Raw genomic sequence first — 16,980 nt, 5'->3', positions numbered from 1 at the left:
TATTCTGTTAAACACAAAAGAAGATATTTTGAAGAATGTTGGAAAGCAAACAGTTCTGGTGCTCTTTTGACTACCATTGTAATCAATGGTGGCCAAGAACTGTTTTTTTTTTGGAACAACTAGAGAGTGAATAATTCATGACAGAATTTTCATTTTTGGGTGAACTATTCCTCTAACTCAATATAAACCAAACAACACAAAATATTAAAGAATAATAAACAACCATTGTAATGTACCATGGCACCACAGTTTTTGTTAAAGCTATTACAAATATTACTTCTAAGTCAGAAATAGGAGACATTAAGGAGATTGCCTCATTAAGGACTTTCCATGTGTTTTGATTTCTCTTTGGGCTTAAAAACAAGATGTTTACTTTTTATACACATTTTCAATTATTTACATATTTCCACATACAACAGCTTCACACTGACTGTATACTATTGGTTGTTGTGTACTGTCATCAAAACCTGTCATGGCTCTGCTTCATTTAGTCATGTTTTTCTTGGTCCTGTAGCAGAGTCATGGCAAAGTCTTTGGTTATGTGTGGAGAGAAACATATTATTGTTCTTTTGACAATAATATGCGTTCCCTCCAGTGTCTTGTCATTGGCCCCGCTCCTCTCGTTTCCTTGTTATCTTTCCCTGAGTGTTTGATGTTCCACACCTGCCCTTGCTCGTTATCCCTCGTTTGTCTTCCCCTATAAATGCCCTCATGTTTCATTGTCTTGGGCCTTTGGATTACGTTGTACGTGCGTTGTGTATCTGTTCTTGTGCCCTGTGCCCGTTCTCGTTGGAAAAGTCTTTGTGTTCCTGGTTCCTTGCCCTGCCTGTGTTCCCTTCCATGTTATTTTTGGTAAGACGTTTGGTCATTGTTTTTAGTTAGTTTATTTGTTATTGGCTGTTCTTGTTTTCGTTTTGCCCCCTCGTGGGAAGTCTTAGTTTTCTTTATATCTCTTATATATATCGTTTTCCCCCATTGAGGGTGTTTGTTTTGTGTTTTATTAGTTATTAAAGTCTGGTTGAGTTAACCCCTTCACTGCCTGCCTGCATCTGGGTTCTCTCTGCACCTCAATCGTGACAAAAACCCATGCATATGCAATATTTTTTATTTTATTATTTTTATTAATTTATCTTATTTATTTTAATAGCTGACCACTGCCTGAAAAGGGTTAATACACATTCTTCGGTATGGCTTAATAAAATGACTTTTGAGTATTCAAGTTTAAGCAGCTGCAAACATTGATGCTTTTTTTTTAGATGATCATGTAATTTGCCTCTGTGGATAAATGTGCGTCTGAGAATAGGTTGGTGAGATTATGGTACACTGGTGCGCCCCATGCGCGCGTGACCACAAAGATCGTGCACTTCTTTCGGTGCTAGGGTCTGCATGTGACAATCCAGGGATGTTACAAATACAGTCGTGCACACGCTGCCTTTGCTACAAGTCGCCAGAGTCGAGATGCGCGCAGTTTTAAATCCACTCAAGTGATTACGCGATGCGTGATTTTCAAACGTGACGATAACTGCCTCGCTTATCCTGAGGCATTGTTATTAATATTATATTATAACCTTGACAGTGTAAACAAGATGCATTCGCTTAAGAAACGTGTCGGAAACGATGGTCAGAAAATAGCGCTAACAGGCGTGGTCCATTCAAAACACTTGGAGGAAACGGCTTTTTGCCACACCACTGAATCATGCATGTTTGTTTTGGAGAGAGACTCTGTTGCACGGTCACGTGCATTGTCACGCACTGTTGTTGTGCAGGTGAGAATGATAAATCGTACCTGCAGTGAGGCGCTTGAGTGATTCACGTTATATCAACAAGTGCGGCTGCAGTTAGGGTAAGTGATGTTACTGTTGTGCTTCATATACACATGACGCTGCAAGATGGTCTTTTTTTTAGCAACCTACGGTTTTGTTCCCAGGCACGTGCCGCCTGAGCCCGAAAAGAAGAAAATAATGGTCTGCTAAAGATGGTCGGTCTTTCTATCTGGGGCACAGCGCACAGTGACTAGTTCTTTGGGGGATGAATTGACGGAGTGCTGAAAAGGAGCGCAGAGGAGAAAAAAAAACATAAGATATTAAAGCTGTTGACTTTGTACATTTTAAAATTGTTAAACAATATAACCGAATATTAATTAACTCAGACAGCAGAATTGGTGGCATAAGAACTGTTAAACCAGGATGAATATTTGAGTGCTGTGTTGTTATAAATAAACTTATTCTGTGATTACATTCATTAGATGTTTTTGCGTGTGTTTCCAATGTGTGTATCTTTTTGGGGAAAAAGCATACTACACCTTATGAGATGCAGACTGCTTTATCATATTTTTAATGCCATACAAGCACCGACCACGTCTAAAAATAAGTTATAGTGGCACGTGATGTTTTGCATAATGTAAAATTGTGTTGTTGTTGTTTTTCAAATGACCTAAAATTAGTTTTTAATTTAAGGTGGTTTTATTCGAGACAATAATATTATTTCATGAGTGAGTCAGCCTGACTACACATTCAATTACATTTAATTGCACTAATTTCTTCATGTCACGTTGGATATGAATAGCTTTTCAAGAGAAAAACAAATGCATCATCTTGTTTAGCCTATGTTATCTAATGTTTTTCCAAAATGACAATCAATGGAGGCTAGTTACAATAAGTATCTTACAAACAAGATCTTACTTACAAACACTTACAAATTGTATTTTATCATTTGCTGATTTGTATTTACACACCTGACTTAAAACGTTCCTCTTTCCAAAACACTTTTACGCATTATGCACAAGCACAGAAACAATCATAAAACCAAATGGTTGTCAGGCAACTTTAAAACTTTTCAACTTAAACTACATTTGCCAATACTGAGATAGCCACGTGCGCGGGGACTTTGCGTACCGAGAGAATGTGTTTGGGAGAAACTGTGTCACTGGGGCACGAGGATCTCGCTCGGGTCACATGGACACATTTCGAGCCTCGTGCAGCAGCAATGGATCCGGTGCGCCTGCGCTTATCTCATCCAGGCATGTACATTGAAACGAGGCAGTCCAAGCAAAACCGGGCCGACTTGACAGAACAGTTCAGAGCGACACTGACTGGGCGAGTGACAGGACACGCGCGCTGGTTTATGATACGCTATTATTAAATGAACCACGTCTCATTGAGCTTAGCTGTGAGCTGCGTCCCAGCGCAGCTTTCGTTCTCTTTTCTCGGCATATTTTAGATGCGCGCTTATTATATTCAATTACGAGACGTCTATGACTCTACCCTGAAAAAGAACTGATCTAAAAGAAAACAGAAGTGCATCTAGAGAGATAGGGCATATCTTCTCTAGGGGTTGCCGCTAAGATTATTTCATCAAAACTTGCATGACTCTACTGGGGCTCAATATGACCACAGCAGCAGACTCGAACACAGGTAAGACTTTTTGTTTGCTTTTAGAAACAGTGATATTTACCAACACGACTTTTGATATTTTGCGCGTCTCTGCTTGATCTGTGTCAACTGCGTTATGATGTCGAATATAATGTTGCATTACGCGCTACTGAATTTTGGAACAAACAGATTAAAAAAAGTATTGTTGATGTAGTCATTTATCGTGTATATGTATCTCTTGGTTTACTTGCCACACTGATTGTAAACATTACATGAATGGGACGGTATGTTGCGTATGACCCAAGAATAATGCATCGCAGTTTCATTATGTTTTTTAACGAGCGCACGAGTCTGTTCAAAATACGTTTTTTGAATGTGCAATGATAAACATATATTTTTCATATGTAAATACTTAATGACATTTGCATGTAATGTATGCACTCCGTATGACTCCGACGACGGGGAAAGGCATTAAACTGTACTTAATTTGAAATGCCATATAGCATCTATCTCGAGAAAAGTTCGCGATATAGATAAAAAAAGTAAATGTCAAACAAAGACAAGGACATCACAGGTTAAGAAACACTGTTCTCGTGAATTTCGGGGAACTAGGTCATAACTATAAAGTCAGGTGTACGGACATCCCTGTGATGCAGTCGAGTCGCTGATTCACATGGACAGCCGAGTCTAGCCATGTGCTTTTTGTTTTCATTCTCTGCTCTCCGCCTACATCCATTGGCAAGCGTAGGGCTCATTACATAATTCCTCCTCGCGACGTGTCTGCCCTCCCAACGCGAACCCGTGTGTGACGCGGCAGGCTGGGCCATGTGCGCGATGTGATTGGACCGAATGTTGAGAAGGGGGGGCTGGACATCACGTTAACCCGTGTTCACTTCAAAAGTAGGACATGCTCGATCCACTTTAACATAACAGTTTTTTCTCTCTCTTTATGACATGAATGCAGCGGCGTCACAAAACATCCCCACCCCAGCCTGTAATATATCATATTTTGGGGTTACTGTACTCAAACATATAGGGTTGCCGTTTTATTTTGAGTCAAGTTGTGTTTTCAAACGTTAATTTATGAGCTACAGAAGACATGTATTTGTCGGACTCGCTTATTATTGATACATTTGTTGTTACAAAACGATGCGTCCCGACTCTAAATCCTGATTGGAGGAGCCGCATGCAAATCCAAATCAACGCACACTTCTGACAACACGTTCTTTATTGTCACGTTAATAGTTATGTTGCTTTGCAAACGTTCACATCAAATAGTGGATTTGTGCACTTCTTGGCGGACGAATATAGTTTATTCAACTATGCAACTAACTTACTTACTGACCATTTTTGTCCGTTACTGCACATTATTAATGCAATTAGCTACTTCCAGTGTGTTAAACTTTATACAGTAACTGACCTCCGAACTCTCGTGGCTCGCTGTTTTATTATTCCTGCTTCAGAGATAATTCTATTGAACACTAGCTAAATATTTACGGCATTTTACGCGTGGGCGAGATTGAACATTAGAATCATTTGTAAAAACCGGGCGTGTTTTGAGAGGCGTGTCAAAAGCAGCGCGTGTTGAAGGATGTCAGAATGGTGCACGTGGAGAGGAGGCGTGCTTCCCAGATGATATCCTGGAACAGCTCACATGCGCCCTGTAATGCTTACACAAGATTTCCTTTGACACGGTGTTTATTCATCGATGCCAGGGAAGCGTTTAAATAAATAAAAAAACTATTAGTGAGCCATGACAATATATTTAAAGCGCACACTGTTTGATGCAGTTTTGTGAAGTGATGCAATTTGCTGGTGATCTTTGGTTCCTACGAATAAAAGTTTGACAAATGTAACGCGCGACAGGCGTTTAGAAACATTTTGAGCAAAAATGGGGTGACAAAACAACACCAAGTTTGTCCGCTGTTGCCCCACCTGACACAGTGACTTTCTGACCTTTTGTGCTAGTTTACAGCACTAATATAAATTAATGTATAATCTCCACAGCACCGACTTGCGCCTGGCGTTTAACATTATTGTTGCTGCGCTGTGTCAGTTTGAAAAATTAACAACGAAAGATCAAATGTAAGAATAACTGTATAAGCCTGATCATATCATATCAATCAATACATTTCTTTCATTAGTAGGCTTATGTGTGTGCCCTGGCGGGGTCAAACCCATGACCTTTGCATTTCTAGCACAATGCTTTACCAATTAAACTACAGGAACACACCACTTTTTGTAGGTGTACAGAAATAATGAGAGGAAATTAAGATATAAATAATAAATAGCAGTGGCTATCCATAAACAGCTCAAAACAGTGTAAACTCATTGTATAGTTCCTCAAGAGTAAAGTAGACTATTGTGATCTGATTTGAGCAAACGCCAAAGAGCAAGATCCAAATAACACAAAGCAAACAGTTGTAAAAAGTCAACACACATGTATAGGCATGTGCTACAGTATGCGCAGAGTTGTGTATATAAGACAGATGCCACATGCTCACGTGGCTTTCCAGTGTCATTAATCCCCACAGGAAATAAAAGGAGCGGCCGCTGTAACTTTTTATGTCCCTGTGCAGTTTACAGCAAAGCAATAACAATTCCTAGAAAATCCTGTCTGCTCCACCCATACCGGTTCTCTCAGCCAGTTTTTAACTGAAACTCCTTGTGATTTACCCGAGACAAGTATTTGCAGAAACGTCACAATACGCACTGTTTTAGGAAGGCCAAAAATACCTGAGAACATTCTCAGCTCCCGCTCGGTGGGCCTCCTCTCTTACTTTTTACGAGTGAGCGTTCCCACAGTGCAAGCGCGGTGGGAGGAATGGTGTAAATGTTATATAAAGTATCTCAAAGCTTTTTGTAAACACATGCTTCTCTTTCCATCACTAGGTGGGGTAATATCGTACATCGGATCGTGCGGAGGCTCTCCCAACCGCACCAGCCCCTTGTCCATGTACAGTGAAAACTCCAACAGCAGCATGCAGTCCTTCACACAGCCTTGTTTCGGATCATCGTTCCCACCATCTCCCAATGGATCCCACGATTCGTTGCGCATGTACACCAGCTTCAGCAGCAGCAGCTCAAGTTCAGGATCAGGTGAGGACGGAAGCTCCTCGTGTTCCAGCGGATCTCCGAGAGGCCGTGATGATGGCGGAAGTGCACGCAACTCTCCCAACAAATCAGTTGCCTCGCTTACAAGTAAGCGTTAAGAATATTTAGCGTGATCGATCTTTATAGTAGCATAAATCAGAGAGTATATAATATTAATGTCTGGTTTTCTCTCGACTCAGAACTGAATGGAATGGTGTTGCTGTGCAAAGTGTGTGGAGACGTGGCTTCTGGATTTCACTATGGTGTCCATGCCTGTGAGGGATGCAAGGTGAGATAGTTGCACGCTCACACACACACACACACACACACACACACACACACACACACACACACACACCCACACACATATATATATATATATATAACATGTACATGTATAGAGTAACATGTATATTATATCTGCGATCCACAGGGTTTCTTTCGACGCAGCATCCAGCAGAACATCCAGTACAAGAAGTGCCTGAAAAATGAAACTTGTACAATTATGAGGATCAACCGGAACAGGTGCCAGCAGTGCCGCTTTAAAAAGTGTCTATCTGTGGGCATGTCCCGTGACGGTGAGCATCTTGTGCTACAAAGCACGAAGTACAGTTTTATTTGCCACACAATGAAAATACATCATACATTTTGTGACCTTTTCTGTCCTTTTCAAATCCCCAGCTGTGCGTTTCGGCCGCATCCCAAAGCGCGAGAAGCAGCGGATGCTTGCCGAGATGCAGAATGCCATGAACAACATGGTGAACAACCAATTGCAGAATGAATTCCAGATGGCCAGCATCACATCCAACACCCCCTGTTCGTCATCTTCATCCCCATCTTCTTCCACGTCTCCGTGCCCGGGTCTTACTGTGGCACCCCAGCCCCCTGCGGTGCCCACAGCACCATCTCCCCCTGCCCCGGACTCAAGGTCGGCACAGCCGGCTCAGAGTCCCCCACCGGTCTCCTCTTCTCCACCGCTGTGCTCCAGTCCGGGTGTCGAAAAAACCATCACCGCCATAACCAGGGCACATCGGGAGACCTTCGTCTACGCCCATGATAAGTTAGGTTTGACACTGCTGCCTCACAATGGAGACATGGACAACCGAAGCCACAATCGCTGCACGACTGGTTATCACCTCAATGGCCAAAACACCATCTACCACCATGACAATAATGTCAACCATAATCGTAACAACTTTGAGGCACCACTAGAAAACGGGCAACATTTTCAGGCCTCCTCAGGGTCTGGAATGATGCACAATAACAACAGTCATTTCTACGGGGTCCACCAAGAGATGAACAGCAGCTCGCAGGGACACAGCTGTCCGTGGAAGAAACGCAAAGAGATTCTGCTGGTAAGACAATTGTATTTGGATAAAGCAATTTTTATTGAAGATATTTTGGAAATGAGCTTGAGAACGTGATGTTTTGAACGTGTCTGAACGTTATCCGACTTGATTTTTTACAGGCTTGTCCAATGAACATGCATCTTTACTCGGACCCCAACAAAACACCCCAGGAAATTTGGGAAGACTTCTCCCTTAGCTTCACACCAGCTGTGCGGGAAGTGGTGGAGTTTGCCAAACACATCCCGGGATTTAGCACATTATCCCAGAATGACCAGGTCACTTTGCTGAAAGCTGGGACGTTTGAGGTGAGTTTTTTTTTCAACATCAGACTTGAATGCGAAACAACGCTTGTTACAACAAAATGACGAGTGTATCTTTTGAGTTTTCTTCAGGCTAGTTTAACACTATCTAACATGTTAAAACTAACTTTTTTACATTTATCTTAGTTAGTTTAGATATTCTCTTACCTTGTTGTGTCATGTTGGATTAACCATCTTCTAATGTCTCCTGCAGGTCCTCATGGTACGCTTCTCCTCTCTGTTTAACGTAAAAGAAAAGACGGTAACGTTCATTTCTGGTGCCACCTACAGCCTGGAGGCTTTGAAAAGCATGGGCATGGGCGATCTTTTAGGCACCATGTTTGACTTCAGTGAAAAACTCAACGCGTTAGAGCTGTCACCAGAAGAACTGGGGCTCTTCACTGCGGTGGTGCTGGTGTCTGCTGGTGAGTCCTATATAAGTATCCATTACCGTGGTCATTGTTTTTCAACAGGAAACTCGATGATTGACCTTTTTTGCTTATTGGGTGACATTACCGTTTTGTAATTCTCTCTCATGTGTGTTTTTTCTCATTCAGATCGGTCTGGAATTGAAAACGTGAATTCTGTAGAGATCCTCCAGGAAAGTCTCATCCGGGCTCTTCGAACCCTCGTCTGCAAGGGCGGACCTGGCGACCCATCCCGATTCACCAAGCTGCTGCTCAAGCTTCCAGACCTGCGGACACTGAACAACATGCATTCTGAGAAGCTGCTTTCATTCCGCATTGACGCGTGAGGTCACAGATCGCTGAAAGACAGAAAGGGAACCAAGGGAATCCAAGAGAAAACAAACTGATGCCGTTGGACCTTAAGATCACTCGATCATATATCTGAAGGGACGCTTTGTAATAAAGTGTAAACGGCTTTAATAGCCAGTTAATAGCATGCATGGCCAGATACAGAAAGACTATAGAGGACATTTACTTGAAATTGGTGGCAAGCTAATTGAATAGTTGGAAATGCTTCAACCCACTATGCCAGAGGGTGGCAACTCAAATTTGGACTTAAGAAACTGTATATATGGGACCCTTGGTCAGACAGGGGAAGCCATGGAACAAGTGCAAAATGCTTCTTGCAAGGATCTCCAGGCCAGTTCCAGACAGGAGACAGAAGAAACCAGCTGCTGAATGTTTTCTCATACCCAGTCAGGCCTGGTTCTTGCTACACCCACATTTAACTAAAAAATAAAAGCTGTATAAAATATTAGCCTACACATATTCCCTATGTGTAAATAAATGTAAATAATATATACATATTTTAAATGTTTTACAGTGTATAATATATATTTTTTGTAAAGTTCACATGCTCAATGGAAATTATATATGGACACAAATGTATAAGTAGAGTGTATGCAAATTCTAGGACAACAACCAGACATGCATTTCAAGATGTCATTAAAATCATAAAAGCATTTTATTAAACGGGTGTGTAGTGTGTTGTCTTTTTTCTGTTACCAACATTCTATTCAAAATATCTTTTTTTGTGTTCTGCAGAAGAAAGTCATACAGGTTTGAAACTACAGGAGGATGAGTAATTGATGACAGAATCAAAGTAGAAAACATGTAACAAAAGCTGTGAATTTTAAAATTATTTTCTGAATTTACACATTATTCATGCGTTTGGGTAAAATGATCATTTTTGTTTCATTCTGTGAACAATATCTCTACCAAATTTTCTAATTGTAATATAGTTTCTATTTGCATTTATTTGCAGAAAATGAAAACTGGAAAAACGGGATAATAACAGAAAAGATGGTCCGTATTTTTTAAGATACTGCAAAGAAAATGTTCTCTTTTAAGCAATACAACACTAATATTTTAGGTTGTATTTAGGAAAAGTCCAAAAATGATTTTTTATGTGATAACCTGGATTTTTATCACAGTTTTTATGCGTCTCTTCATGCTGTCATTTGCTCAAATTCAACAGACACTGGACTGGAATGACCACAATACGTCTAGAAATGATGATTAAATGAAAATTTGGAATGGTCTCTTAATATTTTTCCATGGCTGTAAATAAACACAATGATGCCGAATACTACAAGATAAATAGCTGAAAAACACACCACATTGTAATTTTACATCTATCACATTAGCTCGAGTAAAATGGATAAACTGACCGTTTTAACAGGTATATAGAACAGGAAAGACAGAAGGCATTGTTCAAATCAAGTCAAAAACAGTGCTGTATATTCTACGCTTTCTTTTCTTTTGTCTTAGTATAAACATTTCTCCTGTTTTCAAGGATAAACTGAGGGATTTGGAATCTGATCTATAAAGACCTTGTTCAAAGCACAGCACACTGTTCAGCCTCTTCATTACAGACACATTGAGAATACACGCTCCAAACACATGGACCTAGAACTGGGTCATTGTGCACTCATAATCAGTTTCACATCTCCCCATTGGTCAGACCTAGAACAACCCTTGCATCATTTCTGGGCAATAACAATACAGCTCTTGTGGTGCTGTGCTAGAGGGCTGATACGTGCAGTCATGTTCCAAGAGCCAAGTAGAGTATGTCAACCTGACCGTGGGTAGAAAAAAATGACAGGGAATTTGAGCTTTTGTAATAACCAGCTCTGTGTTGAAGGTGAACATGAATCAACCTGATAGGATCTGTTCATGTCTGAGGAGAAACGCTACACATCTTACAGGTGAAATTGACTTTAGTTTAAGAGAAGGATTAATCTCTGGGCCGCATAAGAATTAGCTCGGCGCTCCAGACACAGTTTAACTTGTTACATAACCTGTTACATCAGACTGTAGTGGATGCAACAATGTACATGTGAGGAAACTCACAGGTGCTGCCCTCTAGTGGGGACAAAGAGTCAACTGTAAAATTTAATTACAGTAGTAATTTATTTACAAGGGTAGTTCAATATTTATACATTTGTATGTGTAATTACTGACTAAAAGTTTATTGGTAATTAAAGACAAAAAAACACCAATTAGAATATTAATAGGCTCAGATTTACCCTATAGCAAGTTTGAATGTATTTCCTTACTGAGACATGGCACAATATTAACACAGACAAACTACAAACATACATACATAAATCTAGAATACAACTGTAGAGTCCAGATGCCTGACTCAGGTGTGACTCATCGGCTGGCACTCCTGGTTTCCTCCCTGAATGTGGGTTTGAGTAGGAGTATTAAGTGACATCAGATGTTAGGATTGGAAGAGAGAAACTCAAGCCACTCAGTCAGGACAGGATGTTTCTCTGGCGGCTGAAAACAGCAAGAAGGCAAATGTAAACAGCTAAAATCATGGGTGGTCTGGGAACTAAAGCGTTATTTTGATCAATACTGAAATGAAATAAGTGGCCCTGTCTGTGAAATCCAGACAGGTCTCAATCTAATTATAAGATTAGGAGCATCAAAGTTTAATTTCAAACATTCATTTCACGATGATTTCTATCTTACTCGGTTAGTCTATACAATAGACTATAAAAAGTCTATTAACACACATTTCACCAATATATAAGTGCTTCCAGTATGAATTTATGCTTCTCAAACTCTATGTGCAGATCATTTATAAATTGTGTATTCAAAAAACAAGTTCTCTTGTTAAATTCATAGTAATTGCATTCAATGGTTGAGGACAATGAGATCTTAAAGAGAGTTCACCCAAAAATGTAAATTCTGCCATCATTTACTCACCCTCTTCTTATTTCAAACCTGAATGGCTTTCTTTCTTCTCCAGAACACAAAAGAAGATATTTTGAAGAATGTTGTTAACTGGCCCCCATTTACTTGCATTGGTTTTGTGTCCATACAATAGAAGAGAATGGGGGCCAGTGCTGTTCGGTTACCAACATTATTTAAAATATCTTCCTTTGCCTTCTGTGGAAGAAAGAAAGTCATGAAGGTTTAAAATGAGAAGAGGGTGAGTAAATGATAACAAAATTTTCAGTTTTGGGTGAACTATCCCTTTAAGACAAATTCATCAGTCCAGCAAATGTTCACCGTTACATTTTTGTTTGACATCTAGACAAATTGTAATGATGTATAAATACACACACACGCATGTATAATTTAAAGAAAAAAACATATATTGATATATAAAAAAATTATATTTATATATAAACTAGTACTGTCAAACGATTTATCGCATCCAGAATAAAAGTTTGTGTTTACATAATATATGTCTGAGTAGTGTGCATATTAATTTTGTATTTATAAACACAAATACATGCATATATTTAAGACAAATAATAAAATTAATAACCATTTATATATAAATTATTGATCAATATAAATAATATATGTAAATATTTCCTAAATATGTATACATGTATGTGTTTATTAATCCAAAATTAGTATGCACAGTACACAGACATATATTATATAAACACAAACTTTTATTCTGGATGGAGTCTTTTGACAGCCCTAATATAAACATAAAAATGTATATAAATATATACTGTACATGTATGTGTGTGTCTTTATATATACAATTATTATACACAGAACACACAGACATATTATGTAAACAAAACCTTTTATTTTGCAAACGATTAGTCACGAATAATCGTTTGACAGCCCTACTATTTTATTTATGGCTGTTGTATTTGGATGTCTGCACTCTCAGCTCTTTCTGATACTAAAACAGCTCACCTGCAGACTGGCGATATCAAGAAGATTGCCATCTTTTCTCACAGAGAGCAGAGTAGCTCGGCCATGTGATGGGTAACCCTCCCCAACCCTCAGGTGACACACTGTGGTCGCAGTCTTCAGAAAGATGAGAAGCCTTTCAGCCGGACACCAATCAATTGCCAACCTGAGGGACAAATCTCTCAATTTCAACTCACATTTGTAAATGAGATAGAAAGACCTTTTCCTTCAAAGCTTCAAATCTAAGTTATAAGTTTCTTACTGCTTATTTTTAGACCATGTACCTTGAGTGCAGAGCCTGAATCTCTGAAAGCATCTCTCCTTGACTAATGTACCGCTCTATCACCTCCACCAAAGCAGTACTCACTTTTCTGAGTTGACCTTCTGTCGCCTGTTCTACAAGGCCAGCAGTTCCCTGAAACACCTTACAGATGTAGACAGGGAGATAGAAATAGTAAAAAAAAAAATCGATATTTCTATATCAATCTGTCTGTGTGTTCTTGTATACATGCTGGGACACAACACCTGAAGATGGAAGTGGTCGTCGGTTGTCATGGTGATGGAGACACGCAGTGGTTCAAGTGATTTCTCAGCAGCACGAGGCAGGAGCTCCAGGCACAGCTCCGAGGGGCTGACTGACAACAGCCTGTACTGCACATTTCTCTGCACCCCTCTGACCAACATCTGCAAACTGTGAGATAAACAAACAGATGGGCAAAAGAGGGATATTTATTGTGATGTGATAACACACTTTCTGCAAAACCCTACATTATTTCGAGACCACGAATAAAAAGTGCACAAACGACACATTGATCATGTAAGGAATAATTGACAACGGGCTGTTCAATTATTAGAAAGTTAATGCACACCCCGAGGTGGTAATGCCGCCACGACACGAAGCGGAGTGGCTGTTACACCGCGGGTGTTCATTGACTTTCGAATAATTGAACGGACCGGAGTCAATTATTACACTTATACCACGGTTACGAGACCACCGGACATTGGTCAATTTTTTTATTTCAATGTTTGTCATGTTATCATCTTTAAAATGATGTTGATGGTAGGACTACTTTCTTGCGCATCTCATTTCCGTTAGAGCGGACGGACTCGGAAGTGTGTGTGTGTGTGTGTGTGTGTGTGAGTGAGAGATCGCGCGCACACCTGCGTGTTTGCGGTAATGTCACAAAAAAGCCAGTGATAATAAATTATTTATTACTCGCATTGTTTCCATGTTCAGCAGTAAAAAAATCACACAAACTTTTGAAAGAGTAGGTCTACCAAAATATATTTGTTATCAGTATAAGCAGCATGAAGAAGCACCATTAACAGTAAAGTTTGACATTCTAAACGTCAGATCAAGAGCAGGGTGCTGTGTGCGGTGATGGCCTGTAGGCTAGACTATAACCTTTCTGTTGTTTAAACTTGGCGAAGTGATATGGAACTGTAATGCGGTCAACAGACCTGGAACACCTTCATAGGTGTGCATTTAACTGAAAGTTAATGCATACCCTTATAATGTTTGTCAACCAATCAGATTGAAGCATTCAACAGCCCCCGTGGTATAAGTCATAATAAATAAACCAACTTTACTAAAGCAGATAAAAAAGCTTTAAAAAATGCTTGTACTTGTATAGAGACTTACCCATCCTTCCGTAATGTCCATTCATTAATACGCTCCTGCTGCTTATTAACCTCATCCTGGAGATTAGACAGACGCAGATCACATGCATTCAAGACATTCAGAGCTGCCTGTAAGGAATCCTCCAGCTGAAAGCTGATTTGTTTCTGTGTGTGAGAACAATCAATGAAAACTCCATCAGATCGATTTGTTCCACAGCTGTTCTCACATCTTTCAGTTAAAAAAGGTGGAGGTTTTTGGAGGTGACTGGCCATAGCAGGGTAAAATCTGATGCGATTGGACATCTTACCTCGGCTCTCTGATTTCTTTTAGCTGTGATTCTCTCTTTCTCTTCACACTCCTTCTATAAAAGAATATTCAGCTCCATATAAAAACAGCATATGGCATGAAAATGTGTACATGACATCTTTCACATTTTTTCACAATACTTTATTAATTGCATAAATATGTTATTCCGAGTACCTTTTTATGCAGTGTGGACAGTAGAGTCTCCAGTTTCTGCCGTTTACCCTGAAGCGCCTCCATGCAGAGCTGAAAGGTGCCGATCGCCTCCTCCACCTCCTGAACTCTGTCCTGATATTCTGCTTTTAAAGCCTTCCATGCAGCACAATCATCGTTCCCTATATGACAACGCAGTCAAAACGAAGGACCATTTTGCAACAAATACATAATAATAATAATCTATGACTTCATTGCACACTCTCATGTATTCAGCACTTTTATCCAAAGCCATTTCTAGCATATGCTAGCTTGACATTTCAAACCCTTACATTAGTATTATTAACACTATGCTGCTCAGTTGAAACAGATGAAGGTCTATGTGCATTACCTGGGTTTTGGGGACATGGCTCATTTAGTAGTTGGTCCACAGACTCTAGACCTGCCAGCAGCTTTACCATGTCATCCACTACACACAGCTGATGCAATATATGCTTCTGTTTGCGTCTGCAGTCCTGCCGAAACAGACAGACAGATGCACAGTGTTCATGAATGTATCTCTGTAAACATAGACTGTTCAGATTGTTACAGCTGATTCATTAAAGGGCTAGATTTTTTCATAATTTACTCATTCTCGTGTCATTTCAAACCTGTATGACTTCCTTTCTTCTGCAGATCACAAGAGAGGATATTTTGAAGAACGTCGTTAACGAAACAACACCGACACCTGTTGACTTTCACTGTCAAAAGCACATTTTCAAAAAATCTTCTTTTGTGTTCCACAGATGAAAGAATGTCATCCAGGTTTTGAATAAATGTTGACAGATTTTGTGTGTGCGTGTGAATTAGCCCTTTAAGTTGTTGGCATGAACTACTAGGAGTTACAAAAACACAATTTTACCCTGAGATAAGGAGTCATAATTTCTCCCTCTCCTATTTCTTGCAGTTCGGTGGTGTTGCATGACCTTACGACGGCAAGATCAGTCCTTTCCATCAGTCTGAAATCAAAGATCAAATAGTGTCTATTAAATCTTACGTATATGGGCAAGATTTTACCAAAGGTTTTCACCAGATTAATAGCACAGATATTTGGTGGTTTAAATACCCACGTGATGTCTCACTTAAACTTTTTAAAGCATCATGGTTTTCCATTGTCAGGTAAGTGCCACTTAACTTCCTCAAAAATAACCACATGAAAATTAAAACTATTTCATAATCTATGAAGAGCCTTTTCTCCATTTGTTGGGTCTTATTTCTTCTGGTTTGTGCACTTCAATTCACAGAAATCCAACATAGTATGTTGTCTCTCAAAACATGTGTCCATTTTGTCACATCCATAACACATGTTTATTTTCTTTATTATAAATGGCAAACTCCTGCATATACTGATATCTTGTAGGGGTATACGAAAATATAAACAGATGATTCACTATATTAGTAGTAAATTCTAGAGTTTATATTTTAAATTGTGACTGAAAATATCCCATCCATAATGCTGGAATTAACATGGTATGATCCATCAGATCACCGTGAAACGTTGTTACCACTGTAACACAAAATACAATCTTTTAGAACTCTTCTGTCGTATTTCTTGATGTAAAGACGGTAAAATGACCAAAGTGTAAATAACTAGTAATGTAATTATGGTTATCGTGATAAATTTCATTGAGGGCGGAAACGTTTTCCGATTTACGTTATTTGTCAACATACGAAAAATGATGTGCCAGCGAAAACCCTTTTAACGTGCACTTTACAGCATTTTAAACGTAACGAATAACCTTTAAATATATTTCCAACCCTATATAACCTATAAAATCGTTTATAGGTGAATACTCACGCCTCGATTCTCTCCGACGCCATTTCTGTTTTGAAACTTTCCCGCTCTTTGCTGATTGGTCCAAACTTTGACCAATGAACAAAAGCATTCGCGTACGTCATAGACGCCAGTCATCGTCTAGGAAGGAAACCTAAAACCGATTACTGTACATTAGGCACTAACTATTTATAAGTACATTTGTATCATTCGTTGTTTATAATTCATATCTTCATTCATGATTAAGTTTTTTGTACTTTTACACAAGACTTAAAGGAGAGCATTTTGAGTATATCAAGATCTAAATGAAAAGCGTTGCCAATAAGAATCTACTATAACTA

The 16,980-nt window shown here is 39.4% G+C and overlaps 2 protein-coding genes across 2 annotated transcripts; one reads left to right on the top strand and one right to left on the bottom strand.

Moving 5' to 3' along the window:
- Positions 1 to 2,908: 2,908 nt before the first annotated feature.
- Positions 2,909 to 9,559, top strand: nr1d1 (nuclear receptor subfamily 1, group d, member 1). The gene is made up of 8 exons (XM_057346927.1): positions 2,909 to 3,413; positions 6,264 to 6,572; positions 6,665 to 6,753; positions 6,898 to 7,042; positions 7,146 to 7,819; positions 7,933 to 8,118; positions 8,327 to 8,537; positions 8,670 to 9,559. Exons 1-8 carry the CDS (start codon positions 3,365 to 3,367, stop codon positions 8,864 to 8,866), a joined length of 1,860 nt encoding a protein of 619 aa, XP_057202910.1. The 5' UTR covers positions 2,909 to 3,364; the 3' UTR covers positions 8,867 to 9,559.
- A 1,411-nt stretch (positions 9,560 to 10,970) lies between these two features.
- Positions 10,971 to 16,750, bottom strand: si:dkey-225f5.4 (uncharacterized). Its single transcript, XM_057346928.1, has 10 exons — positions 16,664 to 16,750; positions 15,728 to 15,824; positions 15,218 to 15,341; positions 14,851 to 15,008; positions 14,678 to 14,731; positions 14,392 to 14,534; positions 13,275 to 13,440; positions 13,034 to 13,173; positions 12,753 to 12,915; positions 10,971 to 11,363 (listed from the first exon to the last, which is right to left on the bottom strand). Exons 1-10 carry the CDS (start codon positions 16,684 to 16,686, stop codon positions 11,298 to 11,300), a joined length of 1,134 nt encoding a protein of 377 aa, XP_057202911.1. The 5' UTR covers positions 16,687 to 16,750; the 3' UTR covers positions 10,971 to 11,297.
- Between the last annotated feature and the right edge of the window lie 230 nt (positions 16,751 to 16,980).

This window comes from Triplophysa rosa, linkage group LG11 (genome assembly GCF_024868665.1).
Source record: "Triplophysa rosa linkage group LG11, Trosa_1v2, whole genome shotgun sequence".
NCBI classification, from domain to species: domain Eukaryota; kingdom Metazoa; phylum Chordata; class Actinopteri; order Cypriniformes; family Nemacheilidae; genus Triplophysa; species Triplophysa rosa.
Note: the sequence above shows the minus strand (reverse complement) of the source record. Positions and strands in the feature narration are given on the sequence as shown.

Excerpts from the sequence above, each read along its gene's own strand:
- nr1d1 (XM_057346927.1), top strand. The coding sequence starts at position 3,365 with ATGACTCTACTGGGGCTCAATATGACCACAGCAGCAGACTCGAACACA. Across the intron at positions 7,820-7,932 it reads AACGCAAAGAGATTCTGCTG|GCTTGTCCAATGAACATGCA; the intron begins GTAAGACAATTG and ends GATTTTTTACAG. Across the intron at positions 8,119-8,326 it reads TGAAAGCTGGGACGTTTGAG|GTCCTCATGGTACGCTTCTC; the intron begins GTGAGTTTTTTT and ends TGTCTCCTGCAG.
- si:dkey-225f5.4 (XM_057346928.1), bottom strand. The coding sequence starts at position 16,686 with ATGGCGTCGGAGAGAATCGAGGC. Across the intron at positions 15,825-16,663 it reads GCGTCGGAGAGAATCGAGGC|ACTGATGGAAAGGACTGATC; the intron begins GTGAGTATTCAC and ends CTTTGATTTCAG. Across the intron at positions 14,535-14,677 it reads AAAGAAATCAGAGAGCCGAG|AAACAAATCAGCTTTCAGCT; the intron begins GTAAGATGTCCA and ends TCTCACACACAG.